General features: G+C 41.1%; 2 protein-coding genes across 2 annotated transcripts; both read left to right on the top strand.

Annotated features, from left to right (window-relative positions):
* The first annotated feature begins 2,294 nt into the window (after positions 1-2,294).
* Positions 2,295-10,340, top strand: LOC133837957 (uncharacterized). The gene is made up of 6 exons (XM_062268873.1): positions 2,295-2,909; positions 7,696-8,646; positions 8,707-8,820; positions 8,878-9,039; positions 9,109-9,559; positions 9,649-10,340. Exons 2-6 carry the CDS (start codon positions 7,836-7,838, stop codon positions 9,857-9,859), a joined length of 1,749 nt encoding a protein of 582 aa, XP_062124857.1. The 5' UTR covers positions 2,295-2,909; positions 7,696-7,835; the 3' UTR covers positions 9,860-10,340.
* A 1,509-nt stretch (positions 10,341-11,849) lies between these two features.
* Positions 11,850-15,533, top strand: LOC133838340 (uncharacterized). The gene is made up of 5 exons (XM_062269413.1): positions 11,850-11,960; positions 13,896-14,271; positions 14,334-14,480; positions 14,683-14,819; positions 14,884-15,533. The coding sequence occupies exons 2-5, from the start codon at positions 13,904-13,906 to the stop codon at positions 15,408-15,410; spliced, it is 1,179 nt and encodes a 392-aa protein (XP_062125397.1). The 5' UTR covers positions 11,850-11,960; positions 13,896-13,903; the 3' UTR covers positions 15,411-15,533.
* Positions 15,534-17,205: the final 1,672 nt, after the last annotated feature.

The raw sequence follows: 17,205 nt of genomic DNA, 5'->3' as shown, positions 1-17,205 counted from the left end.
TGACTAGCTGAAATGTTTTTTTTTTTGTTACAATTGTATTCGGAGTAATGGCTTAATAATGCACTCAAAGCAGCTTACCACCCAGAGCGAAGGGTCATCATCTTCGCATGAACCTAAAAGGCCTCGTGTGACTCTCAAATGTGACCGATGACACACTCAAAAAATGTGAGAGGTTCCCACAGCGTGAACAAATTTAATTAAAAATTTCCAAGATGATTTTGAAAAGTTACTCACTGCTGCTCGAATTGAGAGTATGAACTTTGAGTTGCTAACTATTCACTTTCGCTATAGACTTGCGGCAATTGTATCTAAGGTATCTTAGCGTCGTGCACATTTCTAGACGTAACGCAACTTTGCACTTGTATCATGTGAAAGTGTTTATTTATTTATTTTGGCCCAGGCGTGGTCATGGCATCTGATGTCACTAACGAGGGCTGTCGACCACATGCTAAATATATTTGGGCCTCAAGAGAGTTTTTGGTGTCTTAACAATGGAAAGTAAAAAAAGAAATGTTATTTAACTTTCTTCTTAGACAAATTACGTAACTCAGCCATCATTCAAGACATTCTAAAATTATTTGTTCGCTGGGCGCCCTTAAGTGTTAATCGATTCGATGGAGAAAAAAATATTGAACAAAATGCGAGCGATTTGTTATGGAAATTAAATTGACAATGCCTCCGGCCAAGCAAAGGTCGATGGTTGCGGCCAAAGCGAAGCGTGAGCAAATTATTAACATATTTATGAGTAAAAGTGAAATTAATAAAAAAAAGAAATAGAAAAAAGGTTCGCAAATATTGACAAAGTACCAACATTGGCCGGAAGATTCAGATTCAGACTGAGATTCCTCTGCCAACTGCCGAAGCGTTAATGCATACCAAATGTGATATGGCTATAAAATCAAATTGAAATTTATCCCATCACGTAATAAGTCTTTGCTTGCAAAGTGATAAACACATGTCAGTTTCAGTGATGAGGTTTTTTTCATGAGTACTTTCTTTGGGTTGGCAGTTGACAGCTTTTTGGCTAATATACGCTAAATGAATTTTAGACACTTTCACAAGAGTGGGTCACAACGCTTATATCGTTTGTCGAACGTCTCGGCATATTTGTGAAACATTGAACAATTTCAATTTCAATGAGTCGTCGTCCCTCAAAAGATGTTCCCGATTCGGGCAGAAAAACATTGCGCATCTATTGTTGTTTCTAAGCAGTTATTGGGAGCGGGCAGAGCTATTGATTTTGCGGTTCCATTAACTAGCTTTCATTTCGTTTTGCTATTTGATTTTGTTTCTTTTGAATTATTATGGAGAGGAGAAGGCGGACAGTTTGGTTTCTGGTCGTTAGCCACAGCTCAATGACAACGTTTGTCACTTGAAATTAATGACAATGTACCGGTTAGTTGGCCAATTCTAGACGACGACTTTCTCATGCATAAGCCGGCCAAAGAAACTCGTTCACAAACCAATGAATAAATAAATAATATCAAATAGTTTATCAAAGTCTTTTGCTCTACTTAGTTGGCTTAATTAAGGGAAAACAATGAAAACAACAAGAAATTCTTGTCTGAACTTTTCAGACTTAAGACATTTGACTTGCGGCAGTAAACATTAATTTTGAGTTGCTGTTATTGAATCTTAAATATAACTAAAGTTTGCTCACTGCAGTTGGAGAAGATTGGATTAAGTTTCTGGAGTCAGTTCCAGTTTTTGTTCGTTGCAAATAAAAAAACGAAAGTCAACTTAATGACCAACTTTTGCTGCTGTGCAAGTGCAAGTGCAATATTTCCGTTAACACTACTAAATATGCTGTGCGCTGGCAGACTGACTTGCTTATTGTTTGGTAAGATAAAAAGCGCATTGCAAAAGATTTATATTCCTCGGGCGGTATATGGCGCATTTAGAAATTGACAAACTAACTATGAGTATTCCGCACAACAACAACAACAGCAACAAATTTGTCTCGTCACTTTTTCACACTCAAATTTTTCATTAACGTTCAATTTTCCGAGTAAAAGAGAAAACGCCGCTGTTTTTTGTCACTCTGTTTACGACGTCAATGTCACGTCGCGACATTGCTCTTAAGCAGGCAACCATCCAGTCAGCCCAACAAGTCAGCCAAAGTATATGTTACTAACTAAAGCTCCCGTTTTAGCCATCAGCTGTGAGCCGCGACTCTCTACGAGTCGTAACGTAAGACGCTACGTTGCGGCAAAGCGGTAAAGCGCAAACTGGTTGATCGCACCCGCCATCGACTTCAGAGCCGTTGGCTTTCGCCCGACAGTCGAAATCTTGGCGAGCTACACGTCAGTCGCAGCCGCAGTCGCAATCGCAAATCGGAGGCTGCCTGCCGCTAACGCGAATGAAATTTTTCGAAAGCACATAAAATCAAATGAAACACACACACACACATTGAAATACAGTGAACCGATTAAAATAAGCGACAAAATTTGTACAAAATCATTGCCATATGCTTCAATGGATTAAAGCGGGCTTTGAATTTGATCTGAAGTGAAAACAAAACGCAACAATTGCATTGACAGTGAGACGCAAGTGATTTATTCAATTAAACTGCCGTGAAGTGAACGGGTTTTCGTCGGGCTTCTCTCTGAGTCAATTGGTCAGTAGTTGTTGGTTGTTGGTTGTTCACTCGGCCAGTGCATTTCACCAAATCAACCAAAAATACGAAAAAGAAATAAAAAAAAATCGAATTGCAATTTCAATTTCCAAACAAGAAACACAGCGTCGAATAAATAAAACGAAAGTTGTCGATACACTACGCAAATCGGTTTATTGATAAAAATTCTTTTCATCAAACGGAATTCCGCAAAAAGTTCACGCAATAAAATGTTCACCAAAATTCAATTTTCGAAGAGTTGCAGTACGCTCAACTGATTGCCATTATATAACAGGTAAACCGAAATGTTCATTAAAGATATATGTTCATCATATTGAATGCAACATTTTGGGGTCATAAAACATTACGACTGTACATAATAAGATGAGGAGGTTGTTGTAATGCGACGCATTTATGAAATTTTACGCTCGTCGCTGATAATCATTAACAAATATCACACATAACCGTAATAACACCAATAATGATAATAATAACAACGTAACGAAAATTCAGACAATTGTTAACATTTCCATTTCTATGCGTTAAAGCCTCTCGTTCACTCTGCCTTTCTATCCGCTCTTTCGCCTCTCTCTCTCTCTCTATCTCTCCCGCTTACGCTTACTGTTCAATTTAATATGAAAGCCAACGTGTTGATGGGGTCGGGGTTGAGTTGCTGCTCTGGTCGCTTATTAAGTCAGCTGTGGAGCGCGCAGTAATAAGATGTTGAAGACACGCTGTTATATAAGCATTTAACGTTTAACAGATGGCCTACCTCAATTCACAGTTTTTAAGGAGAATCGAGCAGCTATCAAATTCATTTGACACTTTCTTTTCGTGAAATTTTTGTATACTCGTATGCGTCATATAATTTTGCCTGTAAGAAAGTCACTAGAGAGACAGACACACACTTATCGTGTTTTGTTTTTGTTAGCTTAAGTATAACAATATTGTGCTTTCCAGGCTGCTGCACCTACATCCATAATTAATAGGGAATATTTCACAGACTATTGATTTCAAAAACTGTAGCTGTAACTGTAACTGTCGCACTGAGCTGGCTCAGTCAGCCGTATAAATGTGGTGCGCGGGCTGGTGAAATGTATATACTATATTTTAGCTTACTGTGATGAGTGGCACATCTTAAAGTACAACTCACAGCCAGTTCGAACATCGTACTTTCATTTTACACATATTAACGCATAAATGTCTGTGCGGATTTTCAACTCTCGCTTCGAGGATGGACTGCCGACTGGAAATGAGCAGATGCAACAACTTTCAAAGTTGCCACTGCAACTGCTACAGCCACAGCCACAGCTACTGTCATTACCACGAGTTTGAGCGCGCTTCCGACAGATGCAGGTCATGTGGATATGCATGTACAATACTTTAGCATGTTTACCATCTGTACTTAATAAACTTGGTCGATTTCTTAGCCTTAGCCTCTACTGAGATTTTAGGCGACTCTCAAGGCCAACGGCCTTTTAACAAAGTTAACGTCAAACAAAAATATTTATGTGACGCTCTTTTGAGCATGGAATTGAATTGTCTGTAAATGTAATTTGATCAAATTACCTCGCTAGGCACATCGTGAGTGCGCATCGCATAAACAACGATTGCATAATTTGTCGTCAGCTCATTTGGAGGCAAAGCATTTCATTTGACTTTACAGTCTGCAGTACGAAATTGACGGCATTTAATGACCGCACACGACGCCGCGTATGTAGATGTAACTTTCTAAAACTCACTAATGCCAGGCGAAATACAGCATCAAATACTTGACTGTTTTCGATGTGATATCAGCGATTGCAAAACTCAAACACAAGCTCCAGCACGCATACAAATCACTCTGTTTGATTGGCAGCCGTACGGGACGACGCCCCAAACAGTAAATTCCAACCAAAAACAAAAAAAATAAAAGGAAAAAACAATCAGTGCTTAATGGCCCCGTGCTGCAGGCCAAATTGGTAACTAATTGGCGAAAACAACATTTCACTTGACGCACAGTGAAATTGCATTACACACAAACAAGGGGCGACGTGACCAGGAAATTGATATAGCATAAAATAAATGAAGCATACGCCGAGTATTACCAAAGAACCTTTCTCAACCGTGTTAGGTGTAAATATTTTAATAAGCATTGGGTTAAGTCTATGCTTAAAGCAGAAACATTTCTTTAAGCAGAATGCATATTGTGCTTACTTTGATTATATTCATTTGAATGTTAGATGAAAATTTGTTAATAAGAATTGTATTGATTCTACAGTCAACAACATTACTTTAAGCAGAATTTCCGTGTGTTGGTTATACAAATTTCCATTATTCTCAGAAAATTCAATCATGTGTTATTTCTACATATATTTCTGTTTTTAGATAACTCACTATAACGCAATGTAGTTTAGTTTATTGTATTTAAAGGACAATCGTAAATATTTTAGTAAGTAAATTTTCTTTCTCCAGAACTTATGTTGTTGAGTTGAGCTCATTAATTCTCTTTCTTTAAATGTTGCCAACTTACATATTTCTCATCCAAAATTTAGTTGTCTAATTAATAATATTTGCTATTGCGGCAGTAACACTTTTTTAACCAGAATTGAGCTTATTAATTCTCATTATTTTTTAAAAACCAAAATCTTTAAATGTTGACAGTTTGGAAATTTCTGATCGAAAATTAGTGGTTCGCTGTTGTAGTTGTCTTTATTTTTATTATGTTTATATGAGTGCTAATAATAAGAAGAATTAATAATCATTTCATTAGCCAAAATATTGTGTATTGATTTTAATAATTCTCATTATTGGCAATTTGTATATTTCTGATACGAGATTAGAGGCTCGAAATATTCGTATTTCTTTTTATATTAATGCTAATGACTTAGCTAGGTCATTGTTCTGCAGGTTACAAGTCCAATTCACTTAGTTATTTCAATTGTTTGCTGGCCGGTTCTTGGCCACTTTCGGGTACATTGTTAACAGTTATGTCACCATCCAGCAGACATGTTGTGGCCGAGGCAAATGCGGCTACCAATGGCCTGTTTATGACCATTTTTGACCGCTAACTTGACGCAGTCTGTCAACTGGTTATCCGAACTTGTTCCTGCTGTTGTTTGCTGTTTGTTGGTCTGTGGTATTGTCCAACTTTTGTACTTTGTGCTATTACCGTCAACTGTGCCTGAGCGTGTCGCAAATGGTGACAGCAAAGCTTATTAGCCCCCTTAAAACCTGAAACTCAATGCTCTTAGACTTTAGCCCTTTGTGCTCTCTTATATAAAATTAATGACATTCATATGCGACGACTATGACGCGACTTATGCTCCAATTCCATCAATTTGCATTAGAGCAACTGAGCAGTGGCTGTCAGAAGTTTCAAAAAGTTTTATGAATTAATTGAGAAACTTACGCTGCCAGGCAGAAGAAGAACAAAATCGAGATGAGCTCAGGCTTCGCACTAAAAGTAAGAGCAAAAACAAAACTGATTAAATACCAACCAAGCAGATAACTCTGCAACAACACACACACACCAAGTAAGTTTACTTGATGTCTGCGCGATCATAGTTATAATACCACAGAACATACTATGTTAGCAGGGGGCGTTTTAAATATTAGAGCATGAAGACTGTCGGAGCACAAATTAAAAAGTTGCAGTCAGGTGGCCCTCGATGAGAGAGAGAGAGAGAGAGAGAGAGAGAGAGAGAGAAAGATATTCTCGACGGCTCATACGAGTACAGCGTGATAATCGCTCGTTAGCTTGTGTTCTGCCACCCAAAATTATTGTTGGAATTTCGAGTTTTATTAGTGGCAGCTCATTTGCATGTACACGCAGTAGCGCGCTCTACATTACCAGTACCTTGAAACGTGCAGACTTTGAATAATTAAAGTTAAGAATAGAACGTTGAAGGTTAGAAGGGAAACTAAAGCTGCTTAGGCGCCATCTGAAATGTGTTTGGGGAAAACTAAACATTTTTGTTTGGTTTAAGTTGAAGCTGCAAATGCAATAATGTTTGCAAGGACAAATGAATTCAACATTGCCTGTGACACATGACTATTTTGTGTAGGAGGGGATTTATTTTCCCACATTTTGTATACATTTGTATTTAGTTATTAGAGATAATAAGTTGGGAAACTGAAAGCAAAGCACGTCGAAGATGTTTAAGCTGCACATACAGCAAAGCAATGTCCATCTTATAAATAGTTAATAGTAGGGTAACTAGGGATTACCACAATAGAGGTATCTAATAATAACTTAGTCTAATAAACATCTGCAAGGAATTAAAAGTTGCCAGTAAATCGAGCATAATATGAATTGCGAGTTAAATGATTAACGAGCCTTAGATTTTTTGAGTCTTCTAGCGATTTGCTCCGATTTTGTAATATCTGTTCAAAGTATTTGATTATTATGCATCCCATAAGCGCCATTTGTGAAAATGAAAGTGAAAATTCCACATGAATATATCGTGATATATGCGTTGGAGGCGCTAACGCTAACTGCAGACGGCAAACAGCAAACAGCAAGTGGCAAGAGGCAAGCGGCAAATACGACGCTCTCTGCAGCTTAACCGAAATGCTTGGCGTGCAAATATAAACAAACTGTGTACATTTTCACTTTTCGCTCAGAGAGCTGTTCGGTCTGGATACAAGTATGAGTTCGTCCGTCTGTCTGCTCGCTGGTTGTGTGTCAGAAACCTTCGGCTGGAAAAGACAAATAAAAAGTCGACGACGTGCATTGCTTGTTTAAGGCCTAACAAAACGCAGCGTTCACATGGCTTTAAAATTGAACAGGAAGGTGTAAAGAGCAAGAGATGTGGGGGAATTTCGAGTGCGAGCCTCGTTGAATGGCAAATGTTTTAAGCTGGAGATAGACAAGTTGATTAGCGGGTGCGTGGTGTGGCACAGGTCTGCTCTGAGTTTTGGGAGCGGAGCGTCTAACGAAGGTCACAATTGGCAGGCTGTCACGCACGTGCTGTACAATTATTTATTCACGGTTGAACCACAGCACACAGTGGGTAATTGCTCATTCTAGCAGCATCGATGTGGGATGTAAGAATGAAATAAGCAGCAAAATAATTTAAACGTTTTGGATTCCTTTTCAGTGACGAGCAGAACGTGCAGCATTGTAGCAAACGAAACCAGTGAAATTGTGGCATGCAATTGCACCAGCGACGCGCTAAAGAAAAACAAAAGCAGCAACAATAGCAAGACCAAGACACACAACAACAACACAAAAAAGTTAATGAAAATGTTAAGTAAAGCAAACAAACGCGAAGGCGATGGGAATGGCAGGCGTCAGCCCAAATTAAAAACAAACACGCACAGAAAACGAAGATGCAGTCCGTTGTTATGCAGTCTATTGCTGTTACTTTGCCAGATGGGGCATGCAACGACAACGACATCGGCAGCAACAAACTCAACAAGGATTATGGCAACTAGCGACACATCCTTCAGCCAACCACTGACAACGATGACAGGCCAAGCGCGTAACGATGACAACACATTTCTGCCCATATTGCCCATTGACATCAGCCCAGAATTCATCTCTCGCAATGTGTTCACCAAATCCGGTCAATACCGAGTCTTTCAGCCGGTCGAGAGTGAAAGCGATTTGCGCCTGGCCGTTGCAATGAAGCGCAAAGATTACACGCAAAGGGCAGAACACAGCGAGGTGAGCCAAACCAGTACAAAGCCAACAAAAAGGGCAGCCACAATAACAACAACCATTGCAACAAGCACTGTGAAACCGGTTAAGAGATCAGCCAAAATACCTGTAGGCCAACAACAACAAGAGCAGAGCAATAACGGCACATCCATTGGGCTGCGCAATGAGCTCCAAGGCTTGGAGGACTTGCTTATGGAGTATGTGGAACAGTTTTTTACACAGGGTAAATATGAGCCAATGCCTGGTTTGGTGCTGGCACTGCAAAAAAATCATACGAAAGCCGAAACTGAGAAGTTACAACGAGTTGAACGAAGTGTGCTGGACGATGCCAACGTCGAGCTAAACATACCTCGAGCAATGCAAAGTGCTAGGCTTTTGTTTTTCTCTGGTAAGCGTAACGAACATATTTGATTCGATGGGACTTGCTAATGAATTCATTTCTCTGCAGGCCTAAAGAAGCTTATGTGGCCTCTTTACATGGGATTGCAGGTGCTGAAGAGTCTGCTGTTTGCCTTGTTTTTGCCCACCATCATAGGGAGCGTGAGTCGACTGATTGGCAAGGGTAAGTTAGAGTTTTCTTTCTATCGACTGCTGCTACATCTGCTCATTTAATTAATAGGCATCACCTCGGGCTCGTCCAGTTCAATTCCGCTTTTTGTTCGACCCATGGATCCGCCACAGGAATTGGATTTCAGGGACAACAGCGTCAACTTTGATGATGACAGCAAATTCAGTTTAGCCGACGACAGCAAAACGAATGCGGGCTACGAATACAATGCGGGTTAGTGTACCTAATATAGCCAAAGGCAATGACCGTGTTGCTCAATCACTTCCAACTACTATATTTCAGAGGCCTCCCAGCAGCAGCCACAATTCACGCCCTTCAACACCAACTCAGTAAGCCAGCAAACATTGTCGCGATACGGCGGACAACAGCAAATGCAGGATACCTATGCCAGTGCAATACAGAGTTTGGGCGCGGCCTCGTTTAAGAATTCGCAAAGCTTGTCAGGCGGTTCTTCTAGCCTTGGCAACGCTGCACCTGGCATGGCCAAGAAGCCACCTTCGCCGGCGAACATGAACACATTCCAGAGCTTCCAAAAGGTGCCGAATTCATCGCTGCTGCTGTCCAACTACGATCCCTTCTACAGTCCGCTGTTGTCGCGACTGGATTCGGTATTTGCACAGCTCAAGCTCAACTCGGAGAACGAAAGCTGTCGCGAGAAGCTCATTTGCCTGATGTATGCGAATCCCGCAAAGTATGCACCGTACAGTAATCTTGTCTCTGCGCAGCTAAGTCGGTGAGTACCAAAGGACGCCTAAAAGTATGCAAAAGTGCTAGGCGAAAAGAAATCATTGATTTATTTCGGAACTTGCCATCAATTTCCAGAGAACTGAACGAGTTGCGTAAGCCGACCTCGGATAATCCGGATATCTTGCGCTTCTTCAAGTACATGCGAGCTGCGAAGGATGGCCAGGATGGCGTCGACTGCGAGCAGTCGTTTGTGAAATGCAAGGAATTTAAAGATTTCGAGAACCCAGCAATGCTCTCCACCTACAACGACATCAACAAATTGGTTCAAGCTCGCAAATTGGCGTAGGGCAAAGGCAAAGAAAAGTTCGCTAAAGTCACGTCAGCGCACATCAGGTGTTAATGCCTGGAGCTGTAATTATGCAAATTTAACTTAAGATAGTCTAGCCATATATAAATAGGTATACACATACATATACATACATGCTCGTATATGTTGTATGTGTATGTCTATAAATATGTTCATCAAGCGTTCCAGAGACAGCTGTCAGCGGTCGACTAGAGGCGTTTCTTGTGTTGGGACTTTAATTAATGTGCTGTAAATAGAAAATTGTGTTAAATAGTTTAATTAACAGGCATCAGCATTAGCCTGTTATGTTAGCCATTTAGCTGAGTTACTTAATATACCTAATTTATTTATTTATTTGTTTTATTATTTACGTATTTATTTATTTATTTATTATTGTTGTCGCATTAGTCAGCAGAAATGCTTAAAGCTGCGTAAGATCCTAAATAACCATTAAAGTTTAATTAAATTATACATCTAAGTCTACATAACCTGAGTTTCATTTTCTTAAATCCTTTTCAATATAAAATTTCCTTATCTTGAGCACGTTTCCAAAGTTTTTCCGTGGCTCGAACTCGTTTTCATTGGCTTTTAAGTACTTTGCGTATACTTTTGTATAGCTGTCAGCTGGGTATTTCCGCTTTAAAAGTTTTCCGACCCAATCATACCGCTGAAAGGGTTGTCTTGCTTCACACTAACTGAACTCACACGCTCTGTTAATATGAATGCTCCCCTCTCTCTGTAATCTTGAGCTTGCCATTTACCAGTTGGACAAATGGGAGAAGTCGTTAATTGGATTGCAATTGCAACTGTCACACTTGTGCAACCCACATAATCATTTTGACTTTGCAGATGCCAACTTCTGTTGCACATGGTAATTACGGTTTTTGTAAGCAGGGGTTTCCGCTTTTTTTTATTATTCGCTCTAGACGCAACCCTCCAAACTGAATCGGGGGAAAACTTGGTAATTTACACTGGGTAACGGCAACGGCAACAGCATTGGATTCTCTATATATGATACTTTTCGAGTGCAACATCAGTTGCAACTGCAACACTACAACTACAACACTACAACTGCAACACTACAACTACAACAAGTAAAACGTAACCACAGGGAATTTCCAAAATTAAGTTGTGCTTGTGCGGCGCTTTGCATTTCGACATTTCGGGGATTTTCCATGAAAATGGAGTACACTTTGACTGCAGCAACATCAGCAGCAGCAGCATGTGGCATAATCAGGTGGTGGCAATTGTGATGCTGGTAGCACACAGAAACAAAACTACGTATCGAGCTGATCCGGCACCGCGGATGCTACGCTTGAGTTTCTGTAGAAAAAACAGTTTGTTAACATTTTGCCATGACTTTAATGCTTAAACAAAACACATCTCCGCTTTCGTGGGTGATTTTGCAAACCAGTTCAGTTGAACAGTAAAAGTGATTATTACCTCTGTGTTTTGCGTTACATAATCTTATGCAGCCCCAGTGACGTACGTTTTCCCGCTGATCCACAGTACTCAGTGTATATGACTCATCTACGTCGTTGGCTCTTTAAATCAAACTCGAATTTAACCCAAGGCCTCGACGTGCGCCACAATAATTTTTGGGATTTTCTCAAGGCGCTCTGAAGTTCGGCTCGCCAGCTAGCCAGCCAGCCGTACGCGCAAACAAGTCGTTGACGCCGCAGCCCACAGACCTACATCGTTTGCTTGGCCAACCCCAACCTACCGCAATCGTGAGCATGTTGACGTCGATCGAACGACACGCGAGTGCCTCTCAGCAATCATCATCATCGTCATCATCATCGCCGTTGTGGGCTGGAGCTACAACTCTGATCTGGCCAGGTCTTGGTTTAGCTTGGGCATTGTCTGTTGAGCTTGAGTTTGTTTTGTTTTGTATTGTGCGTTGGCTTGGGGCACAACAAAAACAACGTTTTTGCCTGCCACTCTTTCTCGCCACTTCTCGCATTTCATATAAAATCTTTGCCGGCCAGCAGCAGAGACACAGTCGCTTGTAAGACAGCTGAAGACAAAGTCGTCTTAAGTGAGACGTTAAGGATATACACAACACACACACACCTCAAGCATTTATAGGAAGCAACAAAAGGTAAATAAATAACGCAAAAGTTCAAACAGAGTAATGTGAAATGAAGTGCGACGTGTTGTGTAATATGCACAAAAGAAAAGTGATATAAGAAAAGTTCGTACATTAAAAGTGAAGTAAGCTGTAACGAAATGGCATATATAGACAAATTATTACACACTCGTATAATTACATATATTTCGGAATATGGAGTAATGATTTTAAATAAATTGGTCAACAACCAAAAATTTGCATATATTTATATGCATACACATATTGGGCAATTCCTTCGTTGGCTCATCCACATTTCATTGACCTTCAATGGTGAATGCTAATTTGAAAGCTAAACAAATCCAAAAACGTTAACAATAGTGATAATTTAGCAATCGATGCCAATCGATTAAAACCAAAGTTACGCGAGTCTGTTTTCAACAGAATCATTTCAAATGAAAGCAATTAATTTCCATTTAAAGGCAAACACACTCATTTCAATAATTCAAGTGAATTGAATGGTATTATTTTGCCCTATGTAAACAAGGGTCATTGCCGTGGTCAGCCAACAGTCAATATTGTATATTTTGCGGCTGCTACGGAATTTTTTTGCATTTTTATTAAATATTTTCATTTTATTGCCGACTTTCAAGCGCCAGTATATTTGCCATAAACATAAACACTTGCCATAATGCGTTGTTTGGAGCATAGCCTGGGGCGTTCCCATGTACTCGTTTCTAGAAAATAAAATCCAATTGTGCTTTTCCCGCTGTGCACAACAACTTTCCTCAACAACAATATCAACAACACAATAACAAATAGTGGCTGTGAAGCCGATAAATGCAGCAATACTAGAAATTGTGCGTTGTAGCGAATAGAAAACCCTAAACTGCCACTCACGTATCTTAAAAATATATTCTAAGAGAGCAGCCATATAAAAATCAAATGTTTCAAATGTTTAAATATAGTTTTGTTCAAATTTCAACCGGACATACGATGCAGCCAATTGACCCAAATACCCAAAACTCTCTATTGAGTTTTAGTACCATCGACTAAACAGACAGCATCGCATTAGTCAAGCCTCAACGCAAAAAAAAGGGACAATAGGGACCACACCATATGAGAGTGAGAGACTGTGAAACCTTTTTTATAGTAGATTAGCTTTGCTTTTTATGCATTTAACACAATTTCAATTACGTGTTTTTGCTTTTGCCGCCTCATTGCGGCCAAAGGGTTAAGCGGCTTTAAACCGGTTCCATTGCATTTCACTTTGGGTAGCCAACTGAGTTTTTTGGTTTTGGTTGAATTTCGGCGCCAAAGCTGCACAACAAAAAAAGCTCGTCTACAGTAAAACAGTTTGGAGCAAACTGCGAGTTTTAGCAGTAAACGCTGCTGTTAACCAGAAAGTGAGAGTTATTACGTGTCCACACAAATAACAAATAATTGCAGATGGCCACAAACGAGGAGGCGGGCAGCCAGCCAGCTAGCAACTGTTGCGTTGCGAAAGCTTGAGCTTTAGCATTGACAATGGCCATGCTGCAGCTGCTTTTAATGTATGTCAGTTGTGTGGCGAGCCCATATCTGCTTAAAGCCAATCAGCTTAGCCAATAAACTAAATAAACAATGAGCGGAGCGTAAAAGTTGCCAAAATCCACAGAGGCACACGCAAACTCAAACTCATACTCTTACTCATATTCATACTCATTCATAACGTTACAAACATCCACGCTCATTTGCTGTGACTCGTGTTGAGAGTCGTTTGCATCTTGAAGCGTGTCTTCAGAGCCGAGACACCAATCGCAGAGAAAACACCACGATTGACGCCGTTTTACTACAGTTGAGCGCCAATTAACCGAAAATCGTTTTTAAATTTTTGTTGTGTTGTTTGTGTTTTTTATGTTGATTTTGTTTGATCTCCCATTCGGGTTGGCAGCTAAACGAACGTGTCTACAATTTTCTCTATTGCAGCCATCGCAATGAGAGCGTTTGCCTTGTTAACCGTTATCGCTATTGCCTGTTGCGGCACCGGCCTTGTTGCCGGCGACGGTCTACGTCTACCGGACCAGCAGTCGTCCAACAACATACAGCAGATCTATGCACCGCAACCGCAGCAACAACAGCAGACGTTGCAGTTCCAGCAATCGCCACAGCAACAGCAAGGTCAACCGGGAGTGGGAGAGGAGCGAGGACGATCATCTATATTGAGCATCTTTGGGCTGGGCAACGACAATGATCCCTACTTGGCGCGCACCAACAGTAACTGCTTGGGCGGAGATCTCTCCGAATGCTTTAAGACACAGGCCCTCAATACGTTCGATGAAATTTTCTATAAGGATCAGTATCGGTAAGAGAATATGACTTTAATTTCAATGTTGTGTTTACTAAATATCTAATCGTTTTCTATAGTCTATCGGACTTTGCTCGTGTTGTGCGTCTGCCCGAGACTCAACAGCGTTCGCTGCTGCAGGAGCCCTTCGAGTACTCCGAGGAGCCGCGTTCTGAGGACGATGACTGGAATTTGCTGGTGAAATACGCCCTGCGTCGTGCCGAGCGGTAAGTTGAAGCATTAACTCTGTCGCAATTAGGCAAATGATTTTGAGTTTCTTGGCGCGTGGGTCAAGAGAATTAATGTGGGTCGCTTAATTGTCTGGGGGAGTGAGCTTCTAAATTATTCACACACTTCCGCATAAAATATGACAATTTTCATTTTTGACACGGTTTCTTTTCTGTCTCTTTTGTGTCTGTCTCCCTGCAGCTTTATCAAGTCCACTGCCTTGGAGGTGGAATGGCCAGAGGAGCTGACTGAGGCTGGTCGCTATGAGGCCCGCTTCATTGGCAATGACATTGATGATGAACTGGATGTCATTGAGAACAAGCGTGCCGGACACTTCTGTAAGTACAAGAGTGCTTAACAATGCATGGGACGAAGACTAATAATTTTACATTTTACTTGTAGCTCGCAAGAAGCTGAAGAAGATGATTATTCCTCTGCTGCTGGTGCTGAAGATCTTCAAGTTGAAGCTGCTGCTCTTCCTGCCCTTCATTCTGGGCATTGCTGGTCTAAAGAAGATTCTCGGTCTGGCTGCCATCATTCTGCCCGGTCTCTTTGCTTACTTCAAGCTCTGCCGCCCGCCAGGCGGCGTGGGCGGTGCCTTTGGTGGGGGACTGTCTGGCCTCTTTGGCAACAAGAACACATTCCCAGAATACACGCCCCAAGGCGTAGGCGCTGCCACCTACTATCATCATCACGAGCACTATGAGGGCGGACATGGCGGTCCCGGACCCTATTACAACCAGGGCCCATCGTTTGCCAAGCCGTACAGCGACTACTACAGCAAGAGCAATGTGGGCCAGCCTCAGCCGCAAGTGGGTGGCAACTCTATTAGCTTTGGCGATGCCCAGGAAGCGGCATACAATGGTTACTATGGCCGCAACACAGGCAAGGACATTGCTGCCGCGCCTGCGACGGAGCAGAAGAGTTAAATGATGATGGTCGTGGCAGGTCGAGACAGTTCGTGTCAGGCTCGCGCTTTTGTTATTGCATTCCTATAAGCATATTTATTACACTAACTGTAAATAAAAGCTCAATGTTAAGTTCAAAGCAAATGTCTTCAAAATTTGATGCAGCAAATGGGGGGAGTTGGCAGCATTTTGGTTTGACGAAGGGGTTTGTTGCTAATTAACAGCACGAGTTTCACTTCTCGATATGATTTTTTTTCATTATTTTTTTTTTACCAAATTCTGCATTATGCTACTTTTGCTTGCCTTTGAAGTTTGCTACAAATAAAATGCAGCTTTTAATTAAGGCAATGAAATGCCGAGGCGAGAAATTGACAGCCAATGCAAAGGAAAAGTGGCCTGGCGTGTTCAATCTTGCTTTTCTTCAACGAGGGTTGCTACAACAGTTACCCAAAAAATACACATGGAAAACAACAGTTATTTTACTAGCATTTTATATTCTTTGCCATACCGTCATTCTAAAGTGTCGACCGGAAAGAGAATATAGATTGCAGAGATTATCTTCGCTTGCTTATAATTTGAAGTCGGTGTATTCTCGGATAAGACCTCGTTGCGAATATAATAGTGTTGGCAGTTCAAAGTCAACGCCAAAACAGCAGCGCTGCTGCCTGTCCTGGCCATGGCTATTGGGATGGCGACAGCTTGAAAAGCGTAGACGACAGCGCCAGACTCAGACTATCCGACTGGACCACATTTTCCGAAAGAAAGCTACACCAGCGGCAGACCCAGTGGCAGAGCACATGAGAAATTGTTATGACTCTGGCGAGCAAATAGTCAAGTAACCAAGCGATAGCGAGAACGGGAACGGGGACAAGATGGTTTTGATTTTGGTGTGTGTGGCTTGATTTCGGACAAACGCAATGCAACAAACGAACAGACGCAGGCACAAATACGAGTGTAGCCAACGGTTTATGGTTGGATATCGAAGTAGCGGTTTTGCCGCTTTCGTGGCGTGCCACATTTTGCAGCGAGCACCGTTTGTGGCTGCCACGACAACCACTCATGTTAGCCTACTTCGGTTTGCTTCGCAAAATTCGAGTAGCTCTTGTGGCCAATTGTGGCCAAAATAACTTGCACTTGCCTTGCTATTCCAAATGATTTGATTTACTGGGCCAACTAAAGGCAACATAGAGGCCCTATTTTGCATTTAAGTGAACTAACAATTTGCATGTGAAAATTGAATTGAACATGCAACGACAAGCAAAAGCTGAGCTAAATTGGTTTGTAATATGCGAAATAACGGCACTTGTTACAAACACCACTTTAAATTGTTAAACAATCTTTAATGTTTATAGTTATTGCTTGGTGAACATATATCAAATTTAATAGCTTTTAAAATTATGACCAACTTTCCATTTATTTTAAATTGCAATGTACAAAAATATTTTTTACGATTTCCGCAGGATATATTTTAGCGACTTTCCCTTTGAGATATTTTACAATCATAGAGCCACTGTACCTCTTATGTCTGATGCGTGTCTGTCAAACAGGCTTCTCTTAATTGGAGCAACTAAAAAGTTTTTCATGTTTGAATGTGAGTCGTAGTCGCTGGTAATATCGATGCTCCGCCTCCTCCGCCCTTGCTGCATTGCAGAGTGTGTGGGAAATTTGGTCGGCTGCTGTTGCTGCTGTTGTTGTTGTTGTTATTGTTGGGAATTGGGTCTGTTGTTTACTTTCAGCGGCTTTGTTTTCGTAGAGACAAAAGCAAAGCCAGAAAACGCAACAGAATTTGTCGTCAACATAAACAAAAGCCAAAGCC

The sequence above is a fragment of the Drosophila sulfurigaster genome, chromosome 2R (genome assembly GCF_023558435.1).
Source record: "Drosophila sulfurigaster albostrigata strain 15112-1811.04 chromosome 2R, ASM2355843v2, whole genome shotgun sequence".
NCBI lineage: Eukaryota > Metazoa > Arthropoda > Insecta > Diptera > Drosophilidae > Drosophila > Drosophila sulfurigaster.
This window is presented reverse-complemented; position numbering and strand designations above follow the sequence as displayed.

What these genes read in the sequence shown, in the direction of transcription:
- LOC133837957 (XM_062268873.1), top strand. Translation starts at nt 7,836, where the DNA reads ATGAAAATGTTAAGTAAAGCAAACAAACGCGAAGGCGATGGGAATGGC. An exon ending in TAGGCTTTTGTTTTTCTCTG is followed by an intron (nt 8,647 to 8,706) that starts GTAAGCGTAACG and finishes ATTTCTCTGCAG; the next exon opens with GCCTAAAGAAGCTTATGTGG. An exon ending in GGGCTACGAATACAATGCGG is followed by an intron (nt 9,040 to 9,108) that starts GTTAGTGTACCT and finishes ACTATATTTCAG; the next exon opens with AGGCCTCCCAGCAGCAGCCA.
- LOC133838340 (XM_062269413.1), top strand. Translation starts at nt 13,904, where the DNA reads ATGAGAGCGTTTGCCTTGTTAACCGTTATCGCTATTGCCTGTTGCGGC. An exon ending in TTCTATAAGGATCAGTATCG is followed by an intron (nt 14,272 to 14,333) that starts GTAAGAGAATAT and finishes CGTTTTCTATAG; the next exon opens with TCTATCGGACTTTGCTCGTG. An exon ending in GCCCTGCGTCGTGCCGAGCG is followed by an intron (nt 14,481 to 14,682) that starts GTAAGTTGAAGC and finishes GTCTCCCTGCAG; the next exon opens with CTTTATCAAGTCCACTGCCT.